Source organism: Nyctereutes procyonoides, unplaced genomic scaffold (genome assembly GCF_905146905.1).
Source record: "Nyctereutes procyonoides isolate TBG_1078 unplaced genomic scaffold, NYPRO_anot_genome, whole genome shotgun sequence".
Taxonomy (NCBI): Eukaryota; Metazoa; Chordata; class Mammalia; order Carnivora; family Canidae; genus Nyctereutes; species Nyctereutes procyonoides.
The window spans coordinates 35,164,046-35,179,336 of NW_026575140.1; the positions used below are offsets into that span (position 1 = coordinate 35,164,046).

General features: G+C 51.1%; 1 protein-coding gene across 2 annotated transcripts; it reads right to left on the minus strand.

The window, feature by feature from the left end:
• Positions 1–748: 748 nt before the first annotated feature.
• Positions 749–9,801, minus strand: PARS2 (prolyl-tRNA synthetase 2, mitochondrial). 2 transcript variants are annotated; one of them, XM_055307063.1, is made up of 2 exons: positions 9,771–9,801; positions 749–5,465 (listed from the first exon to the last, which is right to left on the minus strand). In XM_055307063.1, exon 2 carries the CDS (start codon positions 5,435–5,437, stop codon positions 4,010–4,012), a length of 1,428 nt encoding a protein of 475 aa, XP_055163038.1. In that variant the 5' UTR covers positions 5,438–5,465; positions 9,771–9,801; the 3' UTR covers positions 749–4,009. The 2 variants fall into 2 exon arrangements, with proteins under 2 accessions (XP_055163038.1, XP_055163039.1); XM_055307064.1 differs by lacking the exon at positions 9,771–9,801 and adding an exon at positions 9,314–9,448.
• Between the last annotated feature and the right edge of the window lie 5,490 nt (positions 9,802–15,291).

Genomic DNA, 15,291 nt, shown 5'->3' on the forward strand with positions numbered 1-15,291 from the left:
GCACTTGACACCCCGTCAGCCCACGAGCTTTCTGGGTAAGCCTGGGTAACAAGTTCTTCCCTTGCAAATGGCCAGACTTCAGTTACCATTAACCAGCAGGTGCTTCCTCCTCGCTCTTCTAGCCCTACAGTTTTATTTAGCCAGGGGCAATTAGGCTTTAACTATGGAAGCTCATTAGCAGCCTTCAGAGCAGCTGGCTTAGTAGCAGTGGACAGCATCTCTGCACCACAGTGGTATCTGAACAGGGGCCCCTAAGGGGGTTACCTCATTCTGCTGGCCCACATGCACCCTCCTCTACCCACCCCCTTACATGCGAAGGGCTACCTGGCTTAGTATGAGGGCAGCTGCCACTTGCCCTGCTATGAGCCAGGCACTGTTGTCTCTGTTTTACTGAGGAAGCAGAGAAAGCACAAGGAAGCATCTCGCACCAGGTTGCACAGCTATCAAGCGGCCTAGGCAGTGGGACTCCAATGTCTCATGTGGATCACTATGAAGTCATTGTTTTCAATTAAGTGCAGCATCTTGATTTTTTTCAAGCATATCCTAAGTGTGCAATAACATCATAAAGTTTCCCTTTTTCCACATTATAAAACTTTTCCTAACTCTAGAACCTTACATGCCCTTGGATGCATAGCCATCCATTCCAAACAGCATTCTGGCATCTTGGCATAGAAATGGATGCTGGGAACTCTGTAAAGCTCCCTGGCACTCAAAGAGTTAAGCAAATGACAATTTCAATGGATTTCTGCAAAATGCCTTTATTGATAGCCCAGCAGGTGTTCCTTCCATTAAAACACAGAATATTAAGGGAGCCCTTGATTTACATTCTAAGCTTGATTTATACAATGGTTTTTGTTATGCACCAGCTTTTGTCCCCAAGTATTAATTCTGTTAAATATTTCCCAGCCAGTTGCTTCTAGATCTCCCCAAGGAATGAGAAATGATAATACATCTTGTACCTGTGATTTTGCCAGAGTCCCCATTTCATCTATTTATGGCAAGAGGTAACGGCACATTCGGACGGGAGAGAGTAAGGTACACAGTTTGAATATCTGTCTTTTCTCTAAGGAGATGGAGCCATTCCACGGGCGTCACTTATGGCCCCAGGCACTCCCCAGGAAGGTTGTAAAGCATCATATCAAGACAAGATACCGGTCTTAAGATACGTTACTAGCGGAACCTGAGCTCCCCGTAGTGCCATTGCCTACCTCTGGCGTGAAGGTGTTTCCTGGGAGCACAGGGTTAAGTACTTAACATAAGCAAGCTCAGGCAACCCCAGACTACCCTGGGAGATGCCCTGCCAGGAGCATGTCTTACAGATGAAGAAGCTGAGACCCGTAAAGGCCAAGGAATTTGTGTAAGATCCTATCCCTGGTAAATGGTGGGTCTAGGATTATGTTTCTTTCAGGCTCTGATCTCTCCACTGTATCCTTCTGCCCCCGGCTTCTTAGAAGACATGCTGGCTTAGGAATCAGGACACTTGGGTTTCAACTCAGCGTGCTGCTGGGCAATCGCTATACTCCCTGTATTTGTCTCCCTTGGAAAATAAAGGACAGTACCAACAAGGCTTTTGTAGTTTAGAGGCTGATCCAGCCAGTCCTCTCTTGATGCAATAAGACTGACGGGAGGTAGCCTGATGTAGGGGACGCAGCACTTGGCCTGCGATCCGGTGTTCCGCCAGCCAGATGCCGTGTGGCAGGTTAATTCCCACTCCAGGCCTGCTTCCCATCTGTGAGATGAGGGGTGGACAGGCGGGCTCCGAGTCCTCCTGTCCTAAACTTCCAGGATTCTGTATCATCCTCAAATCATCTTGTACCTCGGACACTCACGAACAGTTTAAAGTTAATCGGTTCTCTATTCCTGGAATCTGGTTTTAAAAAGTGCTTACATTTGGCTAGCCTTCCAGCTTTCGTAAATCAGCTTATGGAGCACAAATTTAACATTAAAAAAGGGGGAGTGGGAGGTACAGTCTTCCAGTTATGGAACGAAGAGGACACTGGGATAACACGCACAGCACAGGGAATTTAGTCAATGGTATGGTGACAGCATGTGGTGACAGACAGGAGCTACCCTTGTGGTGAGCACAGCGTAACAGTTTTTGAGTCACTACGGTGTATACCTGAGACTGATGTCACCCTATGTGCCAACTATATGTCAATAAGAATTAAATTTTTAAAAATATTAAAGCACCAATCCACACAAATTCTAATTTCTCATCTAGCTGAGGCTAACGTGATTAGATAAGACATAAATAATTCAGTTTTATTTACTGGAATCACTTTTGTCTGAGCAGAGGCCATGCAGTCCTAACAGGAATGGCACGGTGCTGTGCTGGTCAATACTCGGATTCTAGCTCTGATGCTCAGTAGCTCCGCATCCTCGAGGAAGTTGCTGAATGGACCTTCAGGTTCCTCATCTGTAAAAGGAGAAGAGCACCCACCTTGCAGAGCATTAGGTCTGAACATGATACACGAACATGCCTCACAGCACAGTGGTGTGCAGCAGGCCCTCAACAAATGAATGGGCAGACCATTAAAAGCAGAAAGCTCCCATCAGTCTGATGACGTACAGAGGGCATTACTCAAAGAAATGCCTGGCTACAAAGCAGCTCAGGGTCGGCTGCCGCCCAGAAGTATGCTGGGAACCATGAGTCGACTGTGCGCGTTAGAATAATCTACAGAGCTTTAAACTGCATGATGCACAGGCCACACCCCAGGCCCTAAGCAGAACTGTGTGGGACCAATGTGTAGCTGAGGGGAAGGTCCCCTGACTTACAATCCTACCTCTCTAGGCTTGCTCTCAGAATGCACATGTCCTGGCCTGAATGCTGGGCCCTGAGAGCCAAGGGTAGGCCTGAGGCCCGTCCTGTTAACCAGGACACCTGCTGCTGTGTGCTCAGGCGTGCACTATTCGGGCAGTAACAGCCGTAGCAGTAACACGCCGCTAGGAAGCTGTTCGGCAGGTGGGACAACTGGCAGTGACCAGAAGTGTGGTATGCTGGGTATCGGCCTAGGACGGTGGCCTCAGGGAACTGACGGTCAACCACAAGAGGTGAGCCTACTGAACAAGGAGCTGTGTGTGCGCCAGACAAGAATCTATGCTATCAAAGCGGAACGGGAGAGTGCAGGGGCAGGCAGAGGTCCAGGAGCACCCCATAGGTGGGGTGTATTTTTTTTGAGTGGACTGCAGAAATAACAGAGAAAGAAAGGAAAGGAGAGTCTCAGATAGGAAGCCGCTGCCGGCTAAAATGGCAGGCATTACCACTGTTCCACCTTAGCATGCAAGGCTCATCCCAGGAGTCTGACTTTATTCAATCAATGTAACACCATCTCTGTGCTAAGCCGCCTCGATAGAGCCAGCTCTCTGGAGGTGGTTTTTGAGCCATTAGCTAATTCTATCAACTTTCGTGTAGCTTAGACTCTGGAGGAGGAGAGGAACCAGATCCGCCTGTCCTGAACCTCTTGTGGAACCTGCCAGTGATAGCTGTAAGGACCTTATGGATCTAGTTCCACCTTCTCATGCCACAGATGGGGAGTCCAAGGCCCCAGCAGGGGAAGGGACGTGTCCAGGGGGAGGAGGGATGGTGCGCCTACTGTCCACACCATATGCAGCAAGAGGCCAGGGGTCAGACTGCTAGAGCTGGAAGGGCCTTGGCCACCGGCCACTGCCATCCCCCCAGTGGGAACCTCGGCAGAGAGAAGGGAAGTGACTCACTTGAGGGCCAAGATGAGCAGCTCTTTCTTGCCCCTCTGCCTCCTAACAGAAGCCTCCACAATGGACTAGAGGAATGGTATGTGGCAGTATGGCCGGTCCAGAGAATGGAACCACCGACTTCAAATATAAATAGTGTGAACAAAGGACTGGATAAAAGTCGGTTTCCCTAACACGCTCCCATCTTCCGCGAGCTGCCTTGTTTCTGGAGAGAGTGGCCCTGGAAGGGAGTACAGGAAAAGGCAGCACTAGTATGAACGCCAAGGCTGCAGAATGGGGGGCGCTGGCTCGGGGGCTTTCAGACCACCTGCACTTGACTCAGAAATTCCGTGACTCCTTCTCTGGTGAGGAAGACTACCTCCCCTGTGTTCTGGCTCCAAACTTCAAAATGTGCAGGGTCCTCCAGGGCCCTCTTGCCAGCAATGATCACAAAGGGGTACCCAAACTTGTTGGCATCTTTCAGTCTGTTTCCAATGGTTCGATGGGTCCTGTCGTCGAGCAGCACCTCCCCACGGAGCTGCGGCACTGCCTCTGTAATGAGGTCGTACAGGTGTCCTGTGAGCTCAGTGGCCGCCTCCTCCTTACTGCCCTTCTTTGGGGGGATGAGGCACACCTGGTAAGGTGCCAGGAGGCCGGGCCAGCGAATGCAGTCCTCCGTGGACAGCACTTCAATGGCAGCAGCCAGTATCCGAGTCACGCCCAGGCCATAGCAGCCCATCTCAGCCGGGCACGGTCTTCCTTGGGCGTCAGTGAACTGAGCATTGAAAATGGAGGAGTACTTGGTGCCCAGGTAAAACGTGTGCCCCACCTCAATGCCTCTGGCTTCGGTCAGTGGGCTCTGGCAGGCCGGGCAGTCGGTCTGTGACAAGAGCAGTGTCTCCATGTTGGCCGAGAAGCCGCAGCTGGGACAGACTGCAAATCGGTCCTCCCCGATGTCGGCCGGCAGCTGGAACTCATGGGACGCAGTGCCCCCGATGCTGCCCACGTCCGCCTGGACCCTGATGCACCGCAGCCCCAGCCTGTGGAACAGGCTACTGTAGGCCCCACACACCAGGCCGTAGGTCTGCCGGGCAGCCTCTGGGGAGGAGTCGAAGGTGTACATGTCCTTCATGTAGAACTCCCGGCCACGGAGAAGACCAAAGCGGGGTCGGGGCTCATCCCGAAACTTCCTCGTCACCTGGTACAGCAGGAATGGGAGCTGCCTGTAAGACAGTGTCTTCTGGGAGGCGACCAGGGCTGTGACAGCTTCCTCGTGAGTGGGTCCTAAGCAGTATTCCTTGCCATGTCGGTCTCTAAGTCTTAGCAGCTCCTTGCCCATCAAGTCCCACCGGTTGGTGGCTCGCCAGAGCTCCGCTGGGCTGAGGCTGGGCATGTTGACCTTCTGCCCCCCGATGGCCTGCATCTCCTGGTCTATCACCCGCTGGAGCTTCTCCATGGCACGCACGGTATAAGGCAGGAGGTGATAACAGCCGGGGCTTGCCGGGTAGATGAGGCCTACCTGCTGCATCAGCCGCTGGCTCTTACAGGTCAGGTCGTCAGATCTGCCCTCAAGAGAGAGCACCTGGTCTTCCCGAAGGTTCTGGGGCTGGAACATGCGGGATAACACCAAGCGCTTCCCTCTCTCGGGGTCACAGTGGTAACACCTGTGAGGAACATACCCAGAGAGCTGGTGGCTGCAGGTGGCCAGGGTGGGCAGTGCTCTGCATCTTGACAGCAGCCCTTCCATGACATCTAGCACAGAGTAGCAGTTGCGCCTGGAGAGAAATGAGCCGAGCAGAGATCCGCGTTAACTGTGTTCTGACACCGACACAGAGCCAGCTCAGTCGGGACCCCAACAAACTTCTAAGCCAGCCATCAATTTTGCAGATGCAAACCCTTTCATTTCTAATTTTCAAGCAGATTCAAGTACTACCTTTGTTTAAAAGAAAATCAGTACTTTCCCATTTATAAAAATATAACAGCATACTGGGGAGAGACACCACAGCTTGGGGATGGCCCTGGCTCTGGTGTCAGGCAGCCTTGACTCCAGGTGGGCTTCTTGCCGACTCTACACTCTTGTGCCCAGGATGTGCGACTTAACCCCTCTGTGCTCAGTTTCTTCATCTGCAAAATGGTAATGCAACAGGACTTATCTTGTAGGCTCATTGTGGGGATTTAGAAGAGTTATAAAAAGTTATTAGAATAGTATCTGACACATTCTATGAGTGCCATCAATGTTTGCTATGGTTACTACAGAAAACTGGGAAAAAAAAAAAAACAGAAACAAATAAAAAAGAAAAGGAAACCAACTCGAATCCCTCAGCCTGGACACAACTGCTGCTGACGATCCCTTGTCTCTTTTGCAAGCTCTGTCCTTTGCCCATGTTTCCACCCCGCTCCTGCCTTAAGTGTCTATGCCTCTTTCCTCCTCAGAGCGCTCCTTGTCAGGCCTCACGCTCACGACCCTGAGTCAACATCTGCACTCCAGCTCCAGACCTACCTATCCGACTGTCTCCTGGAGAACACGATGCACCCGGAAGGCACTTAGCACCTTCCTCCCTTTCCCCACCCCCGTCCCCTCCGTGCAGCCTATCACTCTCAATGGCACCAAAAGCCCAAAACAGAAACCTGGATTCATCCACTCTGCCCCCTCATGGCCCACACACACCAACCCTCTCAGCCCTGCCATCCTGCCCCTTCACTTGCTGTTCAGTCTGTCCCTCCTCCCCACCTCCACACCACCATCCCTCCCCTGGGCTACTGTAGCAGCCTCCACCCTGGGCCCCAGCTTCCATCGCTGCCTTCCTCCAATCCATTCTCCATGCTGCAGCCATGAGGGACTTCCTGCGGCCCTTAGAATCATGTCTAAGCTTCTGAACCTCTCCACACACGAGCTGGCTGATGGCCCCCTGAGGCTTGGCCTCATCAATAGCCCTTTCCACGCTCCAGCTGTACCATGCTCACTCTTTAACACATGTGCCCCTTGCATACCAACATCGACTTATCCCCCCAGTCTTGGGATCACCATCCTGTCCTCCAGGATGCCTTCCTGGTCCCACTCCCATGCCCAGAAGGCCAGCTTCTCCCACAGCAGCCCATACTCTCAGAGCCGATCACTCTCAGAGAGACGGCTCGGGTTGCTGCCCCCGGGCACTCAGCTCTGTGCAGCCAAGGACCACATCTAACTTGCTTGCCACTCAGCATGGGGCAGGGCTTTCCTAGACACTGTCTTCTGAATGAGCATATGTGTTTCTCTATGATTCTACAAAATGCTCACATTCTTGATGACAGTACAACATTCTACTGAGCATATCAGACATGATTCTCCTACTACAGAGAGTTGTCATTTTCTCTGTTATATATAATCTACAATGAACAGAAGGCTTTTGTTTGTTGTACATCTGGGAGAGATTCTCAGGAATGGAATCACTGAGTCAACACATATGAACTCTTTTAAGGTTCTTGATTTATATTGCCAAGTTCAGCGAGCGCTGCTACCTTTTAGCATCTCCCATGAAGTAGGGCTGCCCTGCAGTATGCTGGCAATGGGTTCCTGACTCCTCTCAGTTCTGGGGAACCCCTGGGCGGGCCCCTCTAGCTTCCCAGTGGCTTCAAGGCCTCCGGCTGGTCCCCTGCCACCTCGGGCAGCCTCACCCATTTCCCCCATGCACGGTACAAATATTATCATCTACGTGGCCTGTGGCCGGAGGTAGGTTGGGAGGCACTATCACAGAGCTCTAATGTGCCTGAGTGGAAAAGTGCAGGCCCCGAAGGTTAAGAACACATGGTTCACATCTGGCTCCCTCACTTCAGGTCCCACCTCAGGCCAGGGGCCCACACCAGAAACTCCTTCACCACTGACTCCTCCTAAAGCAGACGAGCCCATCTTTGATCTTCCTCTCAAGTCCACCGCCCTCTTTTCTGGCTCTTACTGCCTCTACCCTGGGTTAGCTCCTCACAACTGCTTGGTCCATTATAGTAGCTCAGTGGTTGTGAAACTTAAGTGAGCAACAGAATCACCTGGATGACTTGTTAAAACATTGATTGTAGAGCCTCAGCCCCGGAGTTTCTGATTCAGTGGGCCTGGGGTGTGGGCAGAGAAACTGTAATTCCAACACGTTTCCAGGTGATGCTGCTACTGTTGGTCCAGGTACTACTCTGGGAAAAGCACTATAAACTCCACGTGGGCAGTAACCATATCTCTTTTTCCAAGTAACATCCCACATGATGCCTGCACATAGTTGATCCTCAATACATGCCCATCAATGACTGAACTGAATGACTCTTGAACCCGTCTGTCCTGTCTCCATATTACAGCTAAAAAGACAGTTAATCCAATCACTCCCTTGCTTATAACCCATTAATGGCTCCCCATCATAATTTTTTTGGAATGGTACTTCCAGAGGAAGCCTCTTCATATTTTGATTCTAACACACTTCCAGCTTCTTCCAGCTTCTTATCCTACCACTCTCCTAACATGCTCCACAAACTGCTCATCATTCCTGAAGAGGCCAGCTTCACCCCAATCAGCTGCATCATTCAAGGCTCCTTTTTGCAAGAAGCTTCTCCAACCCCTCCAGAGATGATCACTTCCTTCTCTGTGCCCCCACCTCTTCATAGTCTAATGCACCGGAATAATTTTCAAAAACTTTTCTGAGAAACTGCTGTTCCCAGGCACTGGGAGTGAGCAATGCTTCCTGTCCTATTCCTCCATCAAATGAGGAGTTCATATTTTCTATATTGTCAGATTTCAGGGTCTAGCACAACGCCTAATACTTGGGCTACTACTAATAACGCTTGCTGATCAAAAGTGAATGAAAAGCAAAGTGAAGGAGTGCAATGCGGCAATTATCCAGGTAGTTTAAATAAAAGCCTTAAGCCTTCTGTCCTCACCCCCAATGTGTCCCTGTCCTCAGACCCCTCAGCTTACAAAGATGGGAGAATAAATTACTCGTCTCAAATTTTCAAGGTTATCTACAGACAGTACCTTGAAAGCAGTATAGGAATGAATGTGTCAGGGGACCTGGCAATCTGGGTGGCTCAATCCGTTAAGCATTTGCTTTTGGCTCAGGTCATGATCCCAGGGTGGTAGGATGGAGTCCCACATCACCCAGCTCCCTGCTCAGTGGGGAGCCTGCTTCTCCCTCTCCTGCTCCCTCTGCTTATGTGCACTCTCTTGTAGGAGATAAAATCTTTAAAAAAAAAAAATTTATTTATTTATTCATGAGAGACACACAGGCAGAGACATAGGCAGAGGGAGAAGCAGGCTCCTCGTAGGGAGCCCGATGTGGGACTCGATCCCAGGACCCGGGGATGACCATCTGAGCCAAAGGCAGATGCTCAACCACTGAACCACCCAGGTGCCCCTAATAAATAAAACCTTAAAAAGAAAAAAAAAGGAATTAATGTGTCCTGCACCTCAGACTCTGGCAAAGAGCCTCTGAGTCACTCATTCATTCATTCAACAAACTTTCACGGAGCAGCTGCTCGGGTGCTCGAGGCACAGGCCTCTTGCAGGGCGAACCTGACGCGGGCCTGCAATCCACCCAGCAAAGCTGTACGTGAAGCTCCTGGTACAGAGCGAGCGCCACCGTGCTAGCTATTGCCCTCCTGCGCCGCTCACCCAAGAGGCAAGCTCGGGGAGGCCAGGTCACTGCAGAGGAGCAGAGGAGCAGGGGAAGGAGCTCCCCGCCTCCCGGTTTCCACGGTTTCCGTCTGGGACAGCAAAGGAGCCCCAGACCTCGTCCTCCCGACGCGGCCCGGCTGGCCCTGCTCAGCCAACTTCGGTCTCGGGGTCTCGGTCTCCCCATACGCAAAATGGGGGGAGGGGGCGTCGGCCGGGCCCCCACGCGCTCCCAGGAACGCCGTGACCCCCAAGGCCCGAGGTCCTCCACGGAGGAAGCGCTGTTATCCGAGAGTTCAGGCGACTGCGACCCCGCCGCACAGCCGCGACGGGATGCACGTGGACGCACCGCCACCGCGGTCCTAGGTCTCCGCGCCGCGCCCACAGCCGAGCCCGAACCCGAGCGCGCTCTCCGCCCCGCCGGCCCCGCCCGATCCCCGCGGCCACCCAAGCTCACCAGCCCAAGCCGCAGTCAACGCCGCCCGCGCGCCCGCCGCGCCGGCCCAACGCGCCTGCGCCAGCGGGGTGCCAAGCCCCGCCTCCTGGCCGCCGAGCCAATCAGAGAGCCGCTCCCACGGGGGAGCCAGGCGCGCGGGACAGGCCTTCCGGAAGTGGAGCGAAGGAGCTAGAGCCCCGCTCTCCTCCACGACCATAGATAGACCTGGACAGCGAGGAGTAAAGGACCGTTCCGGAAGTCCCCTCTAGGACTTGGGGAGGTGTAACTCTATGGTAAGAGCCTGGCGTGGCGTGGCGTGGCGTGGCGCCCCACTCTTGGAGTAGAACGGCCGCTGGCAGTGAGCCTTTCCGGTCGGAATCTACCCTGGGACTTCACAGGCTTTCCGCTTTTTTTTTTTTTTAGGATTTTATTTATTTATTCATAGACACACACACACAGAGAGGCAGAGACACAGGCAGAGGGAGGAGCAGGCTCCATGCCGGGAGCCCGACGTGGGACTTGATTCCGGGTCTCCGGGATCGCGCCCCGGGCTGCAGGCGGCGCCAAACCGCTGCGCCACCCGGGCTGCCCCAGGCTTTCCACTTAAATGCATTTAAAATTGTTAAGGATTTTATTTATTTATTTGAGACTGTGTGAGCAAGAGAAAGCGCAAATCAGGGGAGCGACAGAGCAAGAGGGCGAAGCTGACTCCCTGCTCAGCGAGGAGCCCCATGCAATTCTGGGCTCCATCCCAGGACTCTGCGGTCGTGACCAGAGCTGAAGGCAGACGCTTGACCCACTGAGCCACTGGGTACCCCCATTAGAAAAAAAAAATTTTTTTTAAGGCTTTTATTTAATTATTCATGAGAGAGGCAGAGACAAGCAGAGGGAGAAGCAGGCTTCCTGCAGGGAGTCCATCCTGGGATTCGATCCTGGGACTCCGGGATCATGACCTGAGCCAAAGGCAGATAGATGCTCAGCCGCTGAGCCACCCAGGTACCCCCCCCCCATTTAAAATTTTTAAATAGAAAAAAAAATACCTTCATTACAAAGCCCAAGACAGTTTTTAAGACACTAAATCAAACGTTCATTCCCAAAATATATTTTTTTTAATTTTTAAAGTTTTTATTTATTCATTCATGGGAGACAGAGAGAGAGAGAGGCAGAGACAGGAAGAGGGAGGAGAAGCAGGCTCCATGCAGGGAGCCTGACACCAGACTCCATCCCCGGACTCCAGGATCAGGCCCTGAGCCAAAGGCAGCCGCTCAACTGCTGAGCCACCCAGGGATCCCTCAAAATACTTTTTTGATTAGCTACCACGTACCAACCACTTGGAGAAACTGGGAATAGAACAAAAAGTTCTCTGCTTTCTTACATTCTAGTGAAAAGAGTCCCTATAATTAATACAGTGAAATTTAGGAGGGGACCAGGAACTCAGTAACCAAAGTAGTATTTTTATGCAGTTAATCTAAAAAACCCAAAATTAATGTAAAAATCCGTGGTGAACAAAATACAAAAGTTTTAAATAAAGACAGAATCCATCAGTATCCATGCATAGAAAAAAAATTAACTATGAAAAGGGAATGGACTGGACGTAGAGTGGTTGCAATTTAAAATAGGATGATCAGGGAAAGCCTCATCTAGAATGTGACATTTTGGCAAAGACCTCAAGGTGAGACAGCCTTGCAGATATATAGGGGAAGAATGTTCTAGACACAGAGAACCAAGTACATATGTCCTGAGGAGGGAGCTAGTCTATCCAGTGCCTAAAAGGTACCAAACCCAATGCAAGACATTGACCCCAAGAAGCTCTCAGACCCCCAAATCTGCTAGGAACAACATTGTATGATCAGTGGTGTAGTGGGGGCCATTGAAAGCCCTCTGGGAATGTCGGAAAGGAGGACTTCACTGAGGAGGCGATCTCTGAGCTGAGCCTGAAGAATGAGTCAGGTTTACCAGGACAAGAATGGTTGTGGGAGTGGAGTGGAATGGCCAGGCTGAGGGACCAGGATACGTGGGCAGGGAATCAGGAAATGATGAATTGGTATGAGGGAGCCATGGGGGTGTCATAGGGTTTACATCTTTATTTCCCACTGCTACCAACAGCGCTTGACACACAGGCCAAAGCAGTTCTTCTCAACCTCAACTGTATTGGACTCACCCTGTGTCCCAATCCCCCAGCCCCAAGATGCTGGGTATCAATCTGGGGTGGGCCTGAGTATCACTAGTTCCCCAGATGATCCTAATGTGCAGTCGGGGCTAGCCCTGCTGCTCTAGAGGAAAGGCATTGGACACCCTGGTTTGGGGCATTGGATTGCAGGGGCGGTGTCTATGCCTGTCATCACCTTGGCCCTACAGTGGGAGAAAATACAGCTTGGGTGAACCCCGAGACTGGCATCTGCCCTCCAGTGAGGAGACCAGGCAGAGCTGGGCTGGACCTGAACTCCTTTGGTCTAAGAATGTCCCTGGGCCTCTGCAGCTCAGCAGTCCAGGCTTTCCCCAAGGAGTGCAGTCCTAAAGGTTTTACTGAGGCAATGCGCCCCATGTCTCCTCTCTGGGGGCAGGAGGTGAATAATCTTCAGTAGCAGGATCCCCTGTAACCTTATATTTCTTCCTGCTTCCATGCATGTTACTACATCCCTTCCAATCCTGGAAACGCCAGGCATCCCCTCTGCACCCTGAGGTGTTAATTATTTCTCAATTAGCAGTTCCCAGGCTGTAGAGCGTAGTGGCATGGCGAGGCCTAATGACTTGCAGTGTTTATACACCCCCACACCTTCAGAGCACTTTACCAATGGTAACTAATTAATGCTTACGACCCCCTTGGGAGGTAGGCCGGGAACTGCTGCATTTTAGTGTGGGTTTGCAGGAGGTTTTGCAGCCTGGATCCAGCCATGGTCAGAGTAGATTTGCTCCCCACTGAGAAAGTCCAGGGGTGGTAGAGACCCAGAATCTAGCACTATTGCCACAGCAATTTCTGGTGTGACATTTCAGTCAATTACTCGATCAGTTATTTATTGGGTATTTGATTTACAGAGTTCATTCGTGATTAGAACACTACAAGTTCCATAAAATGGAAAAGAGAGCCCACAGAAAAAATTCATTCATTCAGTATCATTAAAAAAAAAAAAAAACCTAAAGCAAAAGGATCCCACACCTCACACCTGTCCCGGTGCTCCACAGCCGTGGAGACACACCCTGCACTTAACACGTTGCTTCCAATGGCTATAGGTCAGACGGGGAGCTCCTTAAGGGCAGGCACAGGTTTTGCTCTTTTCTGTATCCTTAACCTTGACCTGAGGGCCTGGACCCAGTTGGGGATTAACAAAATAATTTGTTTTTTAATTGTTGTTTTCTTTTTTCTTTTTTTTTTTTTAAGATTTTATTTATTTATTCATAAGAGACACACAGAGGGAGAAGCAGGCTCCACATAGGGAGCCCAACGCAGGACTCAATCCTGAGACTCCAGGGCTGTGCCCTGGGCCAAAGGCAGGCACTAAACCCCTAAGCCATCCAGGGATCCCCGATTGTTGTTTTAATATATCAGTGAATGATTTGTCTCTTCCTCACATCAGACCCCCTGCAAGGACACACTGAGTCACTCTCTCATCCAGAGCCCATGGTCTGGCCAGAGGGACCCTGAATATGTGTTGAGTGGACAAGTGAAGTCAGAGTTCATGGTGAACTTCCTGACCTCAAGTTGCTCATAATCTCCTGGAAAGTCTACCTCTCAAATTGATGGTCCCATAATCCTGTAGTAAGAAGTTGTGAAGAGAGGAGAGCAAGAGCTATACTGCATGGGGAGGGGACTAGCATCAGGGAGGGCTTCTTGGAGGAGGGGACATGGAAATGGACCTTAAAGGATACCAGGAGCTTCCCAGGGTGATAGGGGAGATAGTCTAGTCAGAGGGAAAGCAAGGGACCACTGGCTGTAGGGAAGAGGCTTAAAGATAATCTGGCTGGAGCACAGACCACACCCAGGCATCGTGGAAGCACAACTGGAAAGGCAGTGGATGCCAGTGTGCCAGGACCTGCTGGACCAGGCTGTGAGTTTCCATTCATCTCTGAGGTACAGTGAATTTTTTTTCCTGAAGAGTGATACTCCTCTCCCCACCAACACACACACACACATGCACACACACACCTATTTTTGAGGCTTAGCCCCAAACAAGTCCTCTGAGAAAACCCCTGGGCATTTTGCATTCCACTCTACAGCATGTATTTGTTATAATTTGAAAACAAGTATGATTGTTGCTCCAAGAAGATGATGGCTTTCTCTGCTGGACTCCGGCCAGTGTGAGAAGCCAGCCTGCAGGCAACAGAAGGGTTTTACAGCAGAGGAGGACACAGGCAGTGGTGTTTCCTTGCCTGAGTGAGGTGTGAACTCAGATGGGAGGAAGAGGATAGTGAGAGAGGCAGGATGGGTGACTCCAATGGCCCAGATCAAGAGTGGGGGGTGGGAGAGGAGGGGACAGACTCTAGGGCCCTGGGAGAGGGCATCTGGTGGACTCCCCTGCCCAGTTAGCCCAGCCCAGCGCAGACAGATTGGACTGGAGGTGGGAGGGCAGCCTTGACTTGGAATCTTAGCGACCACTTCCAGCGACGTGACTTGGGGCTTCCTGCTTCCTTGGTTCTTCATTAGTAACACAGCATTCATGACACACATGTAGGCCATTTTGAGAAGGTTCAGTGAGAGATGTAATGGAAAGCATCTGGCTCATCCTTCAATCCATTCCAACTCGGGGGACCCATGGCTCCCCTCACCCACCATAAGGAGAGAACCCTCATTCTGCTGCTGCGTTTTTCCTTCAGACTCTCGTCTCCTGCCACCGCCCAGGATCCATTCCCTTTTGTCTTTAGGGGCCTCTTCTCCTTGGGCCCAGAGTGAATTACCTGTTCACTTGTTTGGTGCCTAAGTTTAGGGTCATTAGAGACCAGAAGGGGGCTGAGAAGCTGGGTCTCCCCTTTTATTTTTTAAATATTTCATTTATTTATTTTGAGAGTGAAAGTGAGAGTGTGCAACCAAGTGAGGGGGGAGGTAAGTGGAGAGGGAGTGAGAGAATCTCAAGCAGACTCTGTGCTGAGCATGGAACCCGACGTGGGGCTCCATCTCACAACCCTGAGATCATGACCTGAGCTGAAATTAAGAGTTGGACACTTAACTGACTGAGCCACACAGGTGCCCCAGTGGGCCCATTTTTTTATACAGATTCTTCAGAATTGAAGAGTATGACTGCCATTTATCATCATCATCACCATCAATCATCATCATCATCGTTCACATTTTTAGAGTATTTGTTATGAGCCAGAGGCAATATTAAACACTTTACACCATACCTGATTAAATCCTCACAATAGTCTCATGAGGGTATAAGTATCACTGTTATGTCCATTTTACAGATGAGGCAGCCAAGGCTTGGAAAGGTTGGTTAGCTTGTCCATGGTCAACACAACTGGTAAAAGGGGGAGAAAGGATCAACTCCAGGTCTGTTTGGTGCAAAGTCTGGTCTCCACACTCATAGCCTCCAATGGCAACTTATCA

Coding starts and splice junctions, on each gene's coding strand:
- PARS2 (XM_055307063.1), bottom strand. CDS start 5,437: ATGGAAGGGCTGCTGTCAAGATGCAGAGCACTGCCCACCCTGGCCACC.